This window comes from Lynx canadensis, chromosome B2, assembly GCF_007474595.2.
Source record: "Lynx canadensis isolate LIC74 chromosome B2, mLynCan4.pri.v2, whole genome shotgun sequence".
NCBI lineage: Eukaryota > Metazoa > Chordata > Mammalia > Carnivora > Felidae > Lynx > Lynx canadensis.
This window is the reverse complement of record NC_044307.1, coordinates 35,497,972-35,516,925: the sequence shown is the minus strand read 5'-3', so window position 1 is coordinate 35,516,925 and position 18,954 is coordinate 35,497,972. Positions and strand designations below refer to the sequence as shown.

Genomic DNA, 18,954 nt, shown 5'->3' with positions numbered 1-18,954 from the left:
ATCAGTGTGTTGTCTTGGCATGTTATCCTTACCCCCACCTCTTATCATATTCAAGTAAGTCTGAACGAATCTCTCATTTCTTCCTGGCTCTAGTTTTTATTCTGGTGTCTACATGTGCCTTCACTTTCATTTTCCTGTAAGACAAGTATGGAATGATTTCAAGCAGGTTCAAGCATCTGACTTATGTCTTCCGGCAGTTACACCTGACTTTCATAAAGAAATGCACACCTTTAATAAAATGCTTTCCTTTTTTTTATCTCAGTTAAGGCTTCATCTTGATTTTTTTTTTTATAATGAACATAGAAAATGGACTTCACTTTCAAATAGTCAAGGATCTTTTACAATTTTTTTTATTTTTATTTTTTTATTTTTTACTGTCCCTATCTGAGCTTCTTGAGTAATGGGAAATAATAACCCCAATATCATGGAGTTGGTAATGAGAAAAAGCACCACACGTGTGCTCAGCATACAGTAATTTGAGCTCCCTTCCTGTCTGATTGTCTACCTTTTCTCTCCACACCTTGCTCAAGGGGGATATCCCCAACACCAACACTGTGAATGTGCTGAAAGAAGGCTCAAGCCAAGTGCCATTTTCGGGTAACAACAATCTCATCCAGCTGTTAGGTGACACCAGAGCAAGTGCCTAAGGGACGCTGGATTTTCAGTCCAGCCCCACAGCCTCTCTACAGAAGCTGCCTCTCCCTGCAAGATTAAGAGGCAAGAACAGGGATGGGCACAGGGTATGACCAGTGGGCAGGATCCCAGGCCAAGGGCATGGATAGGCTTTGTTCCATATACAAGGGAGGCCTGGGGTAAGGAAAAGACAAATAGACCAATAGGACGACTGTGGGATCAGAAGTAGATCTTAATCCTTACTGCTCTTTAGAATCACCTGAGGAACTTTTAAAGTGTACAGACATCAAGTTCCCACCTCAGATAAAATGTATCAGGACTTCTGGGGACCAGGGTCCAGGTGTTAGTGATTTTTCAGAAGTTTTCCAGGTGATTCCAATATGTAGGCAAAGAGTAGAAAGTCACTGACAGACTCATCAATGATACCATGTTAGGTCTGTTTTGTTATCCCCAACTTTACAAGAAAGAAATTAAGGAAAATAAGTGACTTGCCCCAGGCACACAGCCAAAAGATGGAAATCTGAATCCAGACTGGACTAATTTGAAAACCCATTTTTATTTACTTTTTCCAAGTCTATTTATTTTGAGAAAGAGAGAGAACAACCTGAGCCACCCAGGCGTCCCTGAAAACCTGTATTTTTTTCTTAGCTGATGCCAGATATGAACCTTTTTTTTTTTTTAAGGTTTATTTATTTTGAGAGGAATAGTGAATGGGGACGGGGCAGAGAGAGGGAGAGAGAATCTCAAGCAGGCTCTGCACTGCCAGTGCAGTTCAAACCCATGAAACTGTGAGATCATGACCTGAGCCAAAGCCAAGAGCCGGATGCTTAACTGAGCCACCCAGGTGCCCTGAAAATCCATTTTTTAAAGAGCCATCTAACACTCCTCTAACCCTTCATCCTATCTTTCCCACCCACCTCCCTATATCCCTAGGACTTCAGAAGCTCCTTTCTTGAAATCTGCCTAGATCCTTTTAACCACAGAGGTCTCTCTTAACCTTGGACCCCTGAAGTCAATCCCTTCAAACTGTACAGACTCAAAAGTTGGTAAAGGACCAGGGTCAGTGGAAACACACCGTCAGTATGTACTGGGGAATGTGAAGAGTGAACTGGGGGCACTCTTGCCTACCCAGCACCATAAAGGAGTCAGTTTCACTAAAAAGTCATTCCTTGGGTACTTACTGCATACAAGTGTGAGGCTATTACTAACTAAGCAGTATATCATCACATGGTGAGTGACACATATATGTCACATTACTACATTCTCAAGATAGTAACAGGAAGCAGTTGTTTTCTATTTCTGTCCTTCGGATGAGAAAATGAAACCCTAGAGATTATGCAGCTGGTCCAAAGTCATGAGCTAGAAGCAAGGAAGCCAGAATTCCAATCCTGACTACTGGCTTCAAAGCCTGAAGGCCTTAACATTATGATGCTCCCTGAAACTAGCACTGGATTAGCTGTTGGGGCAGTCCTTGTCCCAGCTCTGCCAAGGTATCCTTGTTGTCACCTTGGGCAAATTCAGCTTCTCACCTCTAACCATAACACTGGGACTATGGATTCTAAGACCCCTTCCAGTTAACCCACACCTGGTCCTGCAACCTGGGCTACACCCTTCCAACTCAATCACTACTGGACTGCAACCTTGGACAACTTGCCCAGCCGTCTCTGTACTTCAATCTCAATAAAGTGGGATGATCACATCTGCCTTATAACTAATCATCTCAATCATTTTCTTCCTCTCAACTGCCATCAAATCCAAAAAGTTGGCCCTGGTTTAGGAACCAGTCTTGGATGAGGCACATGGTAAGTACTTAACCTTTCCCTTCATCCATCTGTTGAGAATTAATCATAATCATCTAAAGAATGGAGCATTCTTCCGGGTCAGTAGACTGCAGCTGCTAGTGGACAATGAAGTAGCTTTAATCAGGGTTCCTGGGTGGCTCAGTTAAGCATCCGACTCTTGATTTTGGCTCAGGTCATGATCTCAGGGTGATGAGATAGAACCCCATGGCAGGCTCCATGCTGGGTTATTAAGTCTCTCCCTCTCCCTGCCACTCTCTCAAAAAATTTTAAATAGCTTTTTTTTTTTTTTAATTTTTTTTTTTCAACGTTTTTATTTATTTTTGGGACAGAGAGAGACAGAGCATGAACGGGGGAGGGGCAGAGAGAGAGGGAGACACAGAATCGGAAACAGGCTCCAGGCTCTGAGCCATCAGCCCAGAGCCCGACGCGGGGCTCGAACTCCCGGACCGCGAGATCGTGACCTGGCTGAAGTCGGACGCTTAACCGACTGCGCCACCCAGGCGCCCCTAAATAGCTTTAATTAACAAGTCCACTGTCAAAATGTAAGCAATCATTGAGATGTGCCTGCTTTTTCTCCCAAGCCAATAAGAAATGTTGCACAATAGACTCCTAACTTGAACCACCTGGTTTTGAAGCCAGAGAAGGTGCTGTCTTGAATCTGCAATAGCTTTGTCCAGCCAAGGAATTCTTCTGCAGTGTTTTCCCGAAGAGTCCACTAGAGGAGAGGGGAGGAGAGGGGAGGGGAGGGGAGGGGAGGGGAGGGGAGGGGAGGGGAAGAAAAAGAAAGAAGAGCACCTGGGTGGTTCAGTCAGTTAAGCAACCGACTTCGGCTCAGGTCATGATCTCACAGCTCATGTGTTCAAGCCCTGTGTTGGGCTCTGTGCTGACAGCTCAGAGCCTGGAGCCTGCTTCAGATTCTGCATCTCCCTCTCTCTGTCCCTCCCCCACTTGCAGTCTCAAAAATAAACATTAAAAATAAATTGTGCATTTTTCTCTATTAGGTTGATGGTTAACGGGGCACCTGGGTGGCTCAGTTAGGCGTGCAACTTCAGCTCAGATCATGATTTCATGGTTCATACGTTGCAGTCCTGCATCAGGCTCTGCACTGACAAGTGTGGAGCTGGCCTGGGATTCTTTTCCTCTCTTTGCCACTACTTGCATTTTCTCAAAAATAAGCTTTTAAAGTTAAAAGGCCCCAAAATTTACCGGTCCTTGCCTATAAGATGCCACATGCACCAATGTTGCTCACATTCCTGAGTTAAAACTAGGGTGATGTCGAGACTAGGAGACCAGAGTAGCCACAGCAACTACCCATAGCTTCAAACCACTCACAAGGTGAATAACGAACTTAAGACGCATCAGTGTCAGCCTATTCACGATGTACAGCTTTGTCTTCCACAGACAAGGACAACATGGACATTCAGTGGTCCTTTGCAAGAAATCTTAGCTTACTGCTTTTGGTACCTGCCCAGATGGCAGCATGTACTGCATTTAGTATATACACCTCAAATATGCAGGCTTCAGGTGTGTAAAAAAGAAAAACCTGGACACATGGTTAGCATTTCTTGCTGTATTAATACTTGCTCATCCTGGGGCACCTGTGTGACTCGGTTGAGTATCTGACTTTAGATTTTGGCTCAGGTCATGATCTCCTGGCTCATGAGGTCAAGCCACACATCCAGCTCTGCGCTGATGCGTGATACTCTGTCCCTCTCAAAATAAGTACTTGGTTCATCACATGTATCTAAATTTCTAGGTTGGGGGGGGGACACCTTTTACCAAGTTACTTCTAAAAAAAACACGGAGGTCACATACAATTCACACTTTTTGCCATGAATATGTTTGCAATTAAAAAGAGAGCCCCCAGAGGCACCTGGGTGGCTCAGTTAAGCATCCAACTCTTGAGGCTCGGGCCACGATCTCACAGTTCGTGAGTTTGAGCCCCACTTCGGGCTCCATGCTAACAGTGCAGCACCTGCTTGGGATTCTCTGCCCCTCCCCTGTGCTCTCAAGATTAAGAAGAGAAGCCCCAAATCCTGACAATCAACTGAATGACAAATTGCAGCTTATGAATGGGTTGAGAAAGCTAAGGTGTAGAATGGAATACAAGGGCTTTCGAGTCAAGGCTGCCCTGGGTTATAAATACACTACTTGTTTAGTAGGATGAGGAATGTGTGAGAACTTCTTTCTTCCCTGTTATTCACCTCTCAAGTGGTTCAACATCACGTAAGAAAAAGGCCCCGCACAATGTTCAGCAGAGTGGTACTCAAAACACTTTCTTTCCTGACCACTGCAAGAGTCCTTACCAAAGCATCCAGCACTCTAAAGCATGGGTTCCTAGCCCCTCCAAATGATAGGTGTGTTCATCCACTCCTTACTATCCACAAAGAACGCAGCTTCTGCTCCCAACCTCACTCCTGGGGAGTCAATTTCATGTCAGGTGGACAGTTATATACATTGCTAACTGAAGTCTGACCAGGACTGCCAGTTCAATTTCTTGTCCCCATTGAAATCGGACAGCTGGAATGTAGGAGCCAGCCATTAATGCAATCTGATACATCAACTTCTCAGCGTCCAGCCAGGACGATGAACAAGTTATCCCACACCCGTTTATTTGGTAGTACAACCGAAAGGAAGTCAAAAATCCTGACTTGGAACTACTTCCAATTCACGGTTATAGAATCCTTTACCTCCAAACCCTAGTGCAGTTTGCACACTCAATTGCTTATACCCTCAACTCCTACTTTATGATTAAGGTACTCATTTCTTCACCTGATTCCTTATGGCTTACCTATGAGCTCCACTTTTAGTCCCAACACCTTGCCATCTGATCCAATTCATCTGTTTTCCTCTGTTGCTAAGGGACTTTTCAAAGATCCCTCAACTAAAGATTTGCACCTCATGCCATGTCCAAAAACCTTTCTTGTAGGCCACATGAAGCCCTACAACCAATAGCTCTCAAGTCATCCTAAAATGGATGAAACACTAAGAAATTAGTGAAGCTTAGGTCTCACTCTTGAACTCAGGTCAAACAACTACTTGCTAGATACTGAGCTACTATGTGCATCCTTGAATCCCACTCCACAAAGTCCCTGGGTCTTAGACTACCATACAAGAAAAGTAGGACACAAAAACAATTGAATGACAAATTTACATTCCAGTTTATAATTATTTGTAAAGCACTCTTGTTGAATCTTTTTGTTGTTGAAAGTTTTTTTTTATCTATAAATAAATTCTGGAGGCAGAGAGCCAGCTGGAATGGGCTATTAGCATTAAGCAACCTTCCCCCTTGGCTTTAATTTGCAGTTCGGATGGTTAAAAAAAAAAAAAAACCCACCCCTGAAAGGATAGTAACTTGCCCCATATGAAATCTCAATGAGATACACACTGAAACAAAGGTGCCATTTACAGGTGAAGCAGAGTTAAGGGTACTTGGCTGGCTCAGTGGGTAGAGAGGGCAGGACTTGACTTTGAGCCCCTTATCAGTAATAGAGATTAAAGAATAAAAATAAAAGCAGGAAAAATCGCCTATGTACTATTTTTCTGAAGAGCTCAACTGTGCTCTGCAAAGAATATTCTCCATAGAAGAACCTCTCCAAATTACTAGGAAGCAAGTAACAATGTTTCCAGAAAGTTTCACTTTCTCAAAACCAAGTATATACCTGCACCAAAAGTTGTAGTAAAGGCACTAAATGACCCCATTCTAAGACTTTAGAACAATCCTTAATATACAATGTTATGTATGTCACAGAGTGGAAGAAAAAGTATAGTAGTATTATACACATGTATTTCAGGTTGTTAGTTTGGGAAACTTTTTGGCTGTTACATGTTCTGAAGGATTAAGAAGAACTGAGATACTGAAGGAGTCTAAAAACTGTATCACGAATTTCAGCAATCCCAATTAAAAAAAAAAAAATCAAGCAGGTGATGTATTAGGTTTATCAAGACAAATTTTCAATGACGTCTTCTCAGAACCTCCCAAGTGTGCTGTACAACTGAATTTTTTTGAGGTATCCAAGGAATATTTAATAGGATGAAGAAAATTTGTGAGGACACAGAAAACTGAATTCAACACTATCAGTTTTGATAAAAATATACTCCAACCCAGTTTTTCTTCAGCTACTTTAATCAGAAGTCTTTTGTTCTCAAAAAAAAAAAAAAAAAAAAAAAAAGAAAAGAAAAACCAGAAGTCTAGTACAAAAATATACAACTGACAGACATTACCACCAACTAGATCTGTCAACTAAATCGTGTTGAGGATTCTGAAAATAAAAAGTACTAAACCAGTGGTCTTAATCAGGGACATTTATCACCTAACTCTTCCAAGTAACACAGTGCTTACTCTTAAAAAAGTAAATGAGCCTGGCAACAGGCTGTGTATATTTTAAAAAACTTCTATGATCAACACCATTCCTGATAAAGAATTGTAATAATATGAACCATATTAACTAATAAAAAAGCAGGACTTCTCATCCAGATATAGGTGAGTCCAACTAAAAGAGATGCCATCTAATGACCACACCTTTGTAAGGAAATATTCAAAGTATATAAACAGTAGATAAGAGGTATCTACAATCTGACAAAATTCAAATTTCTCTGGCTAATTTATCTTCACCTTTCTGCTTAAGACACGAAGGTCAGAAGTAACCCACAATTAAGTGAGAACTACAGATAATTATTTTGAAAAATCATAAAACTAACAATCCTTCTGTTTCCTTCAATTACCACCCAGGATTAACAGTGACCTCTAGGGAACACCTGCAGTCACTACACTAAGAGGTCAGTTTTTGTGACTGACCTCTTGCAGTATTATACTCCTCCATTCAGGACACAGTACACAGTTGGCTAATGAAACTTAATTTTTGAAATTAGAGTAGCCAGAACTTTTAATGGCCACAGCTAAGTGTGCAATAAGGTTTTTAACAGTTTCTATCCTCCATTATTTTTTGTCACAAGCCATAAAATTGCTGGGGCTTCTGGTTAAAGTGACTGCAAATTTGGCCTAGAAGTCAGGATAACTCCCTGAGATCAACTTTATCTTAAGTTCTGTATAAGCCACATTATAACCATGACCTATCTCCTTTTTACAGAAATCCATTTTAGGACTTTGCAAGTTGTATGTTGCCAAAAACATCCCTATCAATGTCCAATGTAATTAGTGATGTACCATATTACTTCCATGACCTTTAGTATCTTGCCTTGTTCTGAACAAGTTTTAAAACGCTAGGAGGAAATGCCAAAAGACAAAAGGCCCAAAGCCAGAGCTCCCAGTACATCAACAGTCTTAAGTATCTTCTATAAGAAGGCTCATCCCAAATCTGAATTCTACCTTGTGACACCAATCTTCCTTTGTTGGTATCTGCATGAAAGGTTAGTAAGGACCACTGGAAATTTATTTAGGCCCTCCCTACACCTTATAAAGTATCTTTACAGACTGAACTCAATGCAGTGACTTCTTTCAAATTAAAGAAAGTCAGTATAGCATATTCCAAAACTATCTTTAAGTAGCACATTTAAGGAAACTAAGCCACAAGGTAGTTGCATTATGATTTAATCTAATCGCACAAAAATTTGAAATTACAACTCCTCTGGGTTTCTAAGAGGAAGGTTATGCATGCCTCCATATTCAATTCTGCACCGTTACATTTGAACCATATAGTGAAATTTACATCATAATGGATCAATTTAGAATTTCCATGCAACACCTCTGATTATAAAATGGAAGCAATTTTTAAAGCTTTGTGGAAGGTCTCATGCTAATGATAAAGCCTTTTCTATGGGCCACTTTGGGTTATAATGTACCAGGTTGCTATACTTTAAGATGTTGGTCACGGAGTATCACGGTCTTTGAACTGGCTCCTACTCCTAAAAAATGGTTAAGTACGATCACTTAGGTGACACCAAGAATTCCCTTCAGCCTCAATTGTGTTTAAGATTTGTGTAACCAACGGATTTCCATGGGACAAGAAGAACTATGGTAATAGTGGGTTCGACTATTACACAATTATGCTAATATTTTATTAATTCAAAAGCACTTTACAAGAAAATATAAGTATGGCTTCCAATAGGAATGTTATACCTGGACTTGATACCAAGCTCACAGACTTTAGTTTTGCAAGGAAAAACAGGCTTTCAGGTTAAACAACAATTTGTAACCAAAACTTTAATCCCAAGGATTCTCACAAACATATTACAAATGACAGCATGAAAAAAAATCTTGCACAGTAACTCAAAGTTCAGCTCTACAATGTACCCTTAAACTGGCAGGACACTGGTATCTTGAATAGTTTCAAATTTCCAAAGAGAGAATGTTACATAGAGCTGTGTGTTCATATACAGCAATCCTGTTAAAATGAACTTATGATCTAAAGCAAAAGGAAACTTTCTTGAAACTTCCAATTCTACACCAACTGGACCACCTCTGCCCAGTACAAAGACAACTAGGATTCATTTTATTTTAAACCTCTAACCTAGTTTAACAGTGCAGCTTAATTTTTAGCTGCTGACTTGGGTTCACAGCAGCTTTTAAAGACTGTTCAATTACAGCTGCATGCACACTATCTCAGCTATGGAAAAACTGTTCAATTTTTGCCAGTTTTGTCTTCATAATATGAAATGTCAAGCTTTAACTGGGCAGGAGTTAATAGGTTTATTATCAGTCTATGTAAGACTAAACTTCAAAGCAAATTCAATTTTGCTTAAGGGAACATTGTAAAGTAACAACTCTTAATATTACATGCCTCATATGATCCATTCAAATCATAGAGAATTACATCTTTATGTGTCACTGTTCCGAGACAAACAAATGTGAACAGCTAAAACATCTTAAAAATGCACCAAGCTTATGAAGTCTCAAACAAAACTTGAATTTTCTGTACATACTCCTGTCAAATGAAGTTATTTCCTGTACACCACTCCTCTTGCAAACTGGTCTTCTATTTCCTTTCATTTGACCTAGATCGGCTAAAAGACAGAAAACCAAAAAAAGGTTACATACATAACTCAGTGACATAACCAGGGAAGAAAGTTTTTATGGGAAAAATAAAAATCAAAACAGCCTAAGAAGATCACCTTCTCTTTTTAACAAGTTATTTATAAATGATCAAGTCATCAAAAATCTTACCTACGAGACCTAGAAAAGGATCGGGACGGCTTGTGATTTCTCTCCCGAGACAGTGATCTCTCTCTCCTCCTATCTCTAGAAAGGGACCTAAAACCAGAGGAAAAAGAAAAATAGGGCCATTCAGAATTATACACAACAAATATCCTAAGAAGTCTTCAAAAACTAAAAGCTGGTTCACTGGTGCAACTTATTAACACTGGCTCTATATGCTACTTTTTCATTACTAAAGCCAGTCTTTTACCATTAACCACATCATTTGGAACACAGCTCAGGAACAGCAGAAACATGACTTTCTGAAGGTGGCCAAAAAAGGTAGTTATTTACCTGCTCCGGCTGCGGGAGAAGCTTCTCCGTCTTGGAGATCTAAAAGCAGAAACAGGAAAATTAGGCTAATTGTCAATTAGTATTTATGGCGTGAGGCATTTCCCAACTTTTCAATTTCACTGTTGGGCCCAGTGAATGTGCCGAAGAACTGGCACCCATCGTCCAAAAACAAAACAAAACCGAAAAAACAAAACCAAAAACAAAACCAAAAAAAAAAAAACAAAAAAAACAAAAAAAAAAAAAAAAAAAAAAAACCAAAACAGAAAAAAAAAAAGAAAAGAAAAAAAGGCACAGAAGGATTAAGGAACCAAAAGCTCAAGTGAAAAGCAGGTATTCCAACCATGGATTCACTTTAACAAAGAATGCTTCACAGCAGATCTGTCCAATGCAAAACTTCATGTCAAACTAACTTCACTACCCAAACACCACACCAAAATATAGTCCCACAAGTAGTTCCAAAAACAGTACCATAAACCAGTATTTGGAACCCATGCAAACCTGTAAGTCCATGACAAGACTTAGGTACCAGGTGGATAGTGTAATTTTGTGAAAACGCGCTAGGTGTAAATACTGATGCCATTAAGTGCTACATTAGAACTGCATTTGTGATCGTCACATTAAAGAGTGTGTTTAGGCTTATAAAAATTACCTTAGCTTGGCCCACTTTACCCCCAAAATTTAAAATTTGAAAACTGTTAGTAAAACCATTTAAAGGTGATAGGATTCAACAAATTTTTGCTAGAAAAGAAAGCTAAATCTGTTAGGAGTTATTAAAATTTTTAGTTTGGCATCTCACACATGCAAATAAGTTTCACCTGAAGGTCTAGTTACATTATGAGTTCCCTATCACCCTTAAAAGTTTTATTCAAGCAATATATATGTACGTTACCATTCAATTATGCACAGCCAGCCTTTGATCCAGAAAAAAGAATTACTTTAAAGCCGCTTACTCCTTATTTTAACCAGCAGTAAACTGTATAAGCAGGAAAAACTTACTAGTTTTGGGTTTCAACAAGCTAGAAATGGTGAGGTGAGGCTGCCGGACTGACGGCCAGGAAGAATTTGCTGAAAAGGTTTTGCCAGATGTTGCGTTGGATTTAGTTGGTTGGCGAAGGGGGTGTTGTGGATTTTTCCTGCTTTTTTGTTAGCCGAAGGCTGCTGCTGTAGTTGTTGTGAAGACATTTGGTAAATAAACAGCTGAGCTGATTGGCCAGGAATGTGTGGGCGGTCGAGGTGGCTGCTGCCGATTTGGTTAAGGTTGGAGAGAAGGCTGAGAGAAAACAGCATGCTCGGGAACCAAAGGGCGGTGCAACCTGACGACTGGCCATGCCTGGGTCATGTGAAACGACACCAGCCAAGCTGAATGGGGCGCGCTGGTCACATGACGCTGAAAGGGCTAGTTGACTGGCTAATGCAGACTCAGAGGGTGGTGAGAAGAGACATGATGGTGACTCTGTAACGGGGTTCATTTTTATTAATAGATGGACCAAAAAGCACAAAAAAAAAATGAAAAACAAGCCATCAGTACAACCATCTATTTAGCTAACAAATACTCTTTATTATGATGGGCAACAGTGTGTTGTTTTGTTTTTCAAAATAGCAAAAGGGGCAAGATTTTGAACTCCTATCTCCTAGAAGGACTTCACTCACCTGTAAGAGGTAAATTAAGTCCTACAGAAACTATTTTGGAGGAGATGTGGAGTTAGCATCCAGACAATACTGCCTGGTCCAAGAATGATGCCATTTTCAATTATAAAAAAACTGAAATCTCTCCTATTTGGTTTTGAAGAACAGATGACTGGGATTACTTTTTTAGCCCCCTTTATCGGTCAGTGACTTAAGTTAGTTTCAGAATGATTTCTACTTTACCAGTTTTAACATTACAACAGCTGCCTGTTTGATAAATACTACAATCGTGCTAATAGTAGAAAACACATTTTTGTGAAGAGCTAGAGTTGAATGTAATGTTTGTCATTATGGAGTCAAGAAATGGAAAAAGGCCTAAATTGAAGTATAAGGGAAGACTTGGAAAGATGCAACTAGAAGATGAACTAGAAGATAGATCCAAGATAGAAGTTACTGACTACCAACATGAACAGTGACCTAAAGACAAAAGCCAACACTCAGCACAACTCACATACCCCAAACTACACCCAGCAAATGTTTCATAAAAACCTCCGATTCTTCAAAGTTTAAAACCCACCAACAAACTTTGAGAGAAATACCTGCTCCTATTAGCTACTCCGTTACACCAATACCTCTAAACACGCTCTCAAGTACCTGCGACGAGGTGGAGGACTCCTTCTCCGATAATCATCTCGAGGGCGACGACCCCAAGAAGGAGGTGGGCCACGATTTCTACTTCTCTTTTCACCATTCGAGAGTTCCACTCTTACTCGGCAGCCACACAGTGTTCTAAGGAAAGAAACATTACTAAATTTAAAAGAGCAAAGACGTGTATACTAAAGCAAAAAGAAAGCACTCCTACTTAGCCTTTTCTGTAAACTACACACCTGAAACATCTGTAGAATCCTTAATAGCAAAACAAGTTTTTCTAATAAAGAAAACCAACTTCCTTATGCTTTAATGCCTTGTTAGAGCCAGTCTAAATCATTGGGCTCAATGTTAATTTGTTAAGTTACAAGTGTGAAAACCTTGGATTCTTCCTCAAAGAACCAGTTCATCTGTACATCCTGCTGGGACTTCAAGATCCCAGAAGTTGTTTACTGATCTTGATGTTACTAGACTGTTGGTCTTTCTCTTCCCCAGATAACCCCAATTCTCCATGCCAACAGCAGTGAACAAAAGCATTTTGGCCATTTTACATCACCATCTCCCCTCAATCATCACACAATAGCTGACCCGTTAGGAAACTGAAGCTGAGGAAAGTCGGAAAAAAGTTATCCTCCACCTCTTGTTTCACATCCATTCAGATAAATCACCTTTATTGGGCCAGCGATTAAGAGGTGGGAACCTGGAAAAATGTGTTTCTACCATCTGCTTGGATAAATGACCTTCTCTACAGCTTTACAGCCAACCCTCAGATCCCTTAACTTTTGGATCTTAAAGATTAACCATTTCCCCTGGTTTCCTGAAATCCAATGGTTTTCCAACAAGCAGGAAGGAGAGAAGGGCAGCACCTGGTCATTCTTAAAACTCAGGTGTTACTTACCAGCCATTAATGGGTGACTAAACACACACACAACACAGCTACATATTCCACACTTCCTACGTATTTCAAACACATAAAAGATAATGGTACAATAAAGCCCATGCAACCATTATCCAACTACGAGAATTACCAGTTTGTGGCCATTCTTACTTGAAAAGATCTGATTTCACAATTGTTTCAGAAACAATTCAAAGGTGACACCACAAGTGACAACTTTGTGGAAGGTTTAGATTAAAATGCTTCAACTACATTTTGGATGCAAACATCCACCCACCAAGAATCGACCATTAAAAACATTTTCTTCAATGGCCACTTGGGTAAAAAGTTACTTCCTATTGATCTTCAGTACAACACTTTTTCTTTGCAGAAAAGGCATATGTTAAGTCTCCAGTAACATTAACTTCAGATAGCCAAGAAGCTATCTAAAAGTCACATAACCTAGGAATTTAAAACATTAAAAAACACAAGCAACGTATTTGTCATTGACATTAGTCATTAAATTACCTCCCATCTAGCTCTCGAACAGCATCAGCTGCATCTCGGGGATCTTCAAATTCAACAAAAGCAAAGCCGGGAGGGTTTCTAGCAACCCACACACTTCGGAGTGGTCCATAATAGCCAAAAGCTCGTTCCAATTCAGTCTTGTTACCATTGTTTCCAAGATTACCTACATAAACTTTACAGTCCAGTGGACAGGAATCACGATGCATTTCTGTAATTAAAAAAAAATTACCCGAAATGTTAATCATTTACCCAATAAACCTACACAGTGAAAAAAGATCCTTAGAAAAGAATGCTGAAACACTAAAAACCAAACAATTACTACACTTGAAACACCCATTTCTCTCTAATCTGTACTTCTAACTACCAGGAAGCCAGCACAAAATGCATTAAGAAGAAAAATGCCTCCTGGAAAAATTGGTGGAGTGGAAAGCACTGAAGAAGCATTTACAATCTGGGCAGTTAGTAACTTTACCAATTATTATAACTAATATCAAAGATAAAGCACTTAAGGTAGAGTAACTTGTGCAGAACCAAATCCTAGAAACATAATAACCAAACCTAATAACCGAAGGGATACTAATGTGTCTTCGTGTAATTAAAACCTTAACCAGCTTCATTCCTAAAGTGTTAAGAATCCAGACACAAGCGCACATATTCCAATTCTATGTATATAAAATATCCAACAGGTAAATGCAGAGACAGATTCATGGTTACCAGAGGCTGGGTGAGAAGGCAGAGGGAATGAGACCAGCTGCTTAATGGGAATAGGTCTCCTTAGGGGGTAACAAAAATGTTTTGGAACTAGACAGATATGACAGTTGCACAGCACTGAGAATGTACTAAATACTACTTAACCGCACACTTTAAAAGGAAGCTTATGTTAATTTCAGGTGGGGATTTGTTAGTGCAAAAATTTACTGCACTTTGGGGGCTTATATTTGCTAGAACTTCACTACATGTCACTTCCAAAACGAATCTAATCAACTTGTAGGACAGATTCAATTGCAAAGAGTAACGAACCCAATAACTCAGCTTAAGGGCTTCTCATAAACACCACATTCTGCTCACTCTGGACTTATCCAATTAAAAAAACTAGTCCAGACACATCCTATTTGCATGACCCCACCCTGTACCCAGGAGTCTTGAGACCAAACCATTGCTGGAGATTTTTTTTTAACTTCGCTGTGAGCAGTTTTAGGAGTTAAGTATCAAAGGTAAGCTGCTACAAGTACAGTGTGGTTCAAGGAAGACCGATCAGTTTAAAAAAAAAAAAGTGATTAAGACTGTAAAAAGTCAAATTAAGATGAAAATACAGGTGACTACACAAACCACGTAACATGGATTGAAAGGCCCAGCTTTGATTAGTGACTGTGGAAAAAAATCCTGAGCTTCCGAAGAAAACGTGGGGGTGGGGGAAAAAAGGCGCCATAAATTGAAAGGCCGCGGCCCGGAGTACAATTCGGTTAGCGGCCCTCTTTCCCGCCTCAACTTTCGGGTTATCCCACTTCTCAGTTCACCACCACCACCTCTCCCCCACCCCCCCGGATAGGGGAAGATTATAAACACCTCCACTTCGAGACCGAGGTACGTTCTCTGATGGGCCAGGAGCCCCCGCCACCGCCCCATGCTGAACGTCACAAAATGGCGGCGGCGTCTCTTTGTCTCAACCTGGCGCCATTGGGCCTGGCCCCACCGCGGTCCTGTTAAGTGCCATTTCCCACTGCACTCCTTTAGTCGCTGGTCTCTTACCGAAATCTTGGGTTACAAAGCAGACGCTCAAAACCACACACCCTCGGATGGGTCTTCCCGCTTCCCGCTCCCCTCCGGCCCGGCTCCCGCAGATGCTCTCGCTGACCTGGCGTCCACGAAATGGCGGACCACCGCCTTCTCCTCGCCCTTATTTATACGCCGTGCTGAAGTCACATGATTGGACGGGCTCGCCCAATGAGAGGCGGAGGAGGCTGTGACGTAGCGGCCATCAAATCAACGAGAATCGCGGTTGCTGGGAGCGCGCTCTGGCGGTGCCGCTTGGTCCGTGGAGACGTACGCTGCCGCGCTCCAGTCGCCTTAGGCCTGGGGCTTCCTCGGGTGTTTCTGGATGGCCGACCTCCAAGTTACCCTCGATCCCCTCTCCCTCATCTCCAGATACAGTAGGGTTTCATAACACCACTGCTGTTACTCCCAAACGCAGATAGAGCCGTTTGCCCCAAATAAGATTTAGATCGTAAACTCATTACTTAATCCTCGAGAACGGTTAGACTGGAACTAAAGCATCGTGTTTACGGACGAGCTTCAGAGTTGCTCCCAAGGTCACTGAGCTGTGGGTGACCAAACTGCCACCAGATTGTGCCCGCCCACGTCTCACACTACGGAAAAGCCCGATCCTGGAAAGTCGGCCCAACTCTGGCTGGTTTCCCGCCTCTCACCCAAACTGCAGGATTTGGCAGAGAAGGGTGGCGTCATCATCCCGGACTCTTGAAAGGTTTAATAGAAACTCAAACGCAAATGAGACCGGCCAGGCCATCTGGACGCTGACCTTTACCAAATAACAGTAAAAAGAAATTTCTGAAAATTAGTTTAAATTCTGGGCCCCCAAACAAATGCCAGGAAGGGTATGTCTGGCCTCTCTCCAGGAAAAGCCTGCCTGCGTATTGACGACTTCGGGGTGGGGCTGGGGTTCTTGGACCACTCACACCTTCCTCTGTTTTCCACTTCTTCCTAGGAAAACAGAGCCTCAAGAATAATTCACTACTGGGAGAGAAATACCGCAATCGTGCTCGAAAAACCCCTCCCTCTCTGGAACAGTGAGTCAAGCTACGAAGTTTGTCTGGTGTCGTGAAACCTACGCCCCTACCCCTCCCCCCCTTCAGTTTTGTCTGACTTATTGTTAAAATTTAAATTTGCTTTCAAGAAAAAGAAAACTAATACCTTGTATTTTCAGTCACAAAAATGAAAAAGATATGCCAGTATTTACTTATCACTCCCGGATATTTTCTTTTGAATCCTTATCTCGTGGCTCTAAAAGGTTGGGGGGGGGGGTGGAATGCAAAGATTTAATCGCTCTGAGCCTTAGTTTTCTCACCGTACAATAGGAATTTCATACTGCAGGGAAAGAGGAGGGACAGGAACTACAGTCGAAGAGCCAGGACCTGTGCTGGCCTTACCTGGGGTGTTTCCCAGGTGAAGGGGGATTCTAGCATACCCTTTCTCTTTCTCTTCTTGCTTTTCTTCCCTTCTGTAAATATTTCTCTCTTCTGGCTCACTTCTGTTATCTCGATTTGATCCCCTCCTCTGGGTAAGCTTTTCTCCTGGTTTGAATTTTATTTTCTTCTGCCAAAGCAAAGGCTTTGAAGTGAGACAGTCCTGGATCTGGACTATCAAAGTCCCACTACTACATACTGCTAAAGTGTCTTGAAAAGAATCCACAGGGCGCCTGGGTGGTTCAGTTGATTGAGCGTCTGACTTTCACTCGGGTCATGATCTCGTAATTCCGTGGGTTTGAGCCCTATGTCTGGCTCTGTGCTGACAGCTCAGAGCCTGGAGCCTGTTTCAGATTCTGTGTCTCCTCTCTCTGCCCCTCTCCTCGTGCTCTGTCTCTCAAAAATAAATAAATGTAAAAAAAAAAAAACAAAAAGAAAACCACAACAAACCAACAAAGAATCTCTTACCCTGTCTCAGGATTATTTCCTTCTGTAAAATGGGAGAATAATGCCAGCCTTTCAGGGTTGTTATGTGCTGTCTCCTCTCACAGGAACTTCAGCTTTTGTCTGGGGTGGTCACTCCTGCATTCCTAGGGCCTAGGAACAAATCTGGCACACAGCACATAAACATATTTAATTATTTAATTACTTAGAAGAAAGTACGAAAATCACCTGACAATCTCTATTCAAAAAAATGCTGACTGTTCAAAGAATATCCTATCCATTCCCACCATTTTTCCTGTCTTTGGGTTTGTGAGTGTAATGCTAGTCTAGCATGCATCTTTCGATGGAGCACTCTTAATCCCTCCAGCTGTATTCCAGAATACATTTTGAACCTTCTTTGGCCATCCACACATGCTTTCCACCTTCTGGTAACTGCAGCCAAGTGAATTATCCATTTAAATTATGGATTATTTTTAATGTTGCTTGAAATATATTCAATCATTAACCACTCTTGTCCAGATTCTAGAACCACATGAAGCTGTCAGAGGGACATGTCAATATTTCTTGGTAGGGGCAAGGAATGGAGATCATACGCTGTGGTAAACATCCCTTGATTTCATTTGGAGAACTACCTTCCTCGTAGTAGACCATGGCATTGATTCAGGTGTGGTTGGGTTCATGAAAGCATTCTAGTTCTTAGCACCCCCTCCCTATACCAATTAGTTCAGGAATGGATGAGTAATACAATCAGACCAGTCAACTGCTAATTCTAGTCCTGCTGTTAGGCCAACCAGAGATGTGCTCATTTCCTCCGACTAGTGACTTACCTGAGCCAGGGAAGCCATTCTCTTTCTAGAGGGAAGAGGCAGCCCTTAGAGGATCCAACCTACAGGGAGGGAGAGAGCTGAGAGATGGGAAATAAAGAGCCCTGGAACTCTAGTTAAAGAAGCCCTGAACCCAGTTCTATTTTTGGAATTCCCTAGTAGCATACATTCCTAACACTTCACCCAATTTGCCTAAGCCACTTGAGTTAGGTTTTTTATTTTTTGTTTTTTTTTTCCTGACATTTGCAAACAGAAATACTCCAGGGGGACTGGGTGGCTCAGTTGGTTAAGCATCCGACTTCAGCTCAGGTCATGATCTCACAGTTTGTGGGTTCCAGCCCATCATCCGGCTCTGTGCTGACGGCTCAGGCCCTGGAGCCTGCTTCAGATTCTGTCCTCTCTCTCTGCCCCTCCCCAGCTTGTGCTCTGTGGGGCTCAAACTCATAAGTCACGAGATCATGACCTGAGCTGAAGCTGGTCACTTAACCGGCTGAGGCACCCAGGCGCCCCTAAAGTATTAATTCTTATAGATATATATTCGTGCCTGGCCATAAGTAATATTTTTTCCTTAAAAAAAAAGTACTTAGTGAATAGTTAATGGGTGCATTTGAGAATCAGAAGAAAACTCAGGGCCATGGTTCTCAATTTGAGGTACTGAGAAAGTCGGTGTTAGAGTAATTTTTGTGTTTGCAGTTTTTCTTTTTTTTTTAATTTTTTTTTAACATTTATTTTTGAGAGACAGAGCAAGTATCTGTCTGTCTCTCTCTAAAAAAAAAAAAAGAAAGAAAAATTCCCAGCCGACTTCAGCTCAGGTCACGATCTCGCGGTCCATGAGTTCGAGCCCCACATCAGGCTCTGTGCTGACAGTTCAGAGCCTGGAGCCTGCTTCAGATTCTGTGTCCCCCCTCTCCCCCACTCATGCTCTGTC

General features: G+C 41.5%; 1 protein-coding gene across 2 annotated transcripts; it reads right to left on the bottom strand.

Moving 5' to 3' along the window:
* Nucleotides 1-7,877: 7,877 nt before the first annotated feature.
* SRSF3 (serine and arginine rich splicing factor 3) lies at nucleotides 7,878-15,444 on the bottom strand. Of its 2 annotated transcripts, XR_004343625.1 has the most exons (7): nucleotides 15,308-15,444; nucleotides 13,559-13,766; nucleotides 12,163-12,297; nucleotides 10,879-11,335; nucleotides 9,883-9,921; nucleotides 9,559-9,645; nucleotides 7,878-9,398 (listed from the first exon to the last, which is right to left on the bottom strand). XR_004343625.1 is itself a non-coding variant. In XM_030315380.2 (6 exons), exons 2-6 carry the CDS (start codon nucleotides 13,762-13,764, stop codon nucleotides 9,371-9,373), a joined length of 495 nt encoding a protein of 164 aa, XP_030171240.1. In that variant the 5' UTR covers nucleotides 13,765-13,766; nucleotides 15,308-15,427; the 3' UTR covers nucleotides 8,417-9,370. The 2 variants fall into 2 exon arrangements, 1 of the variants encoding a protein (XP_030171240.1); XM_030315380.2 differs by lacking the exon at nucleotides 10,879-11,335 and having other exon boundaries at nucleotides 8,417-9,398; nucleotides 15,308-15,427.
* Nucleotides 15,445-18,954: the final 3,510 nt, after the last annotated feature.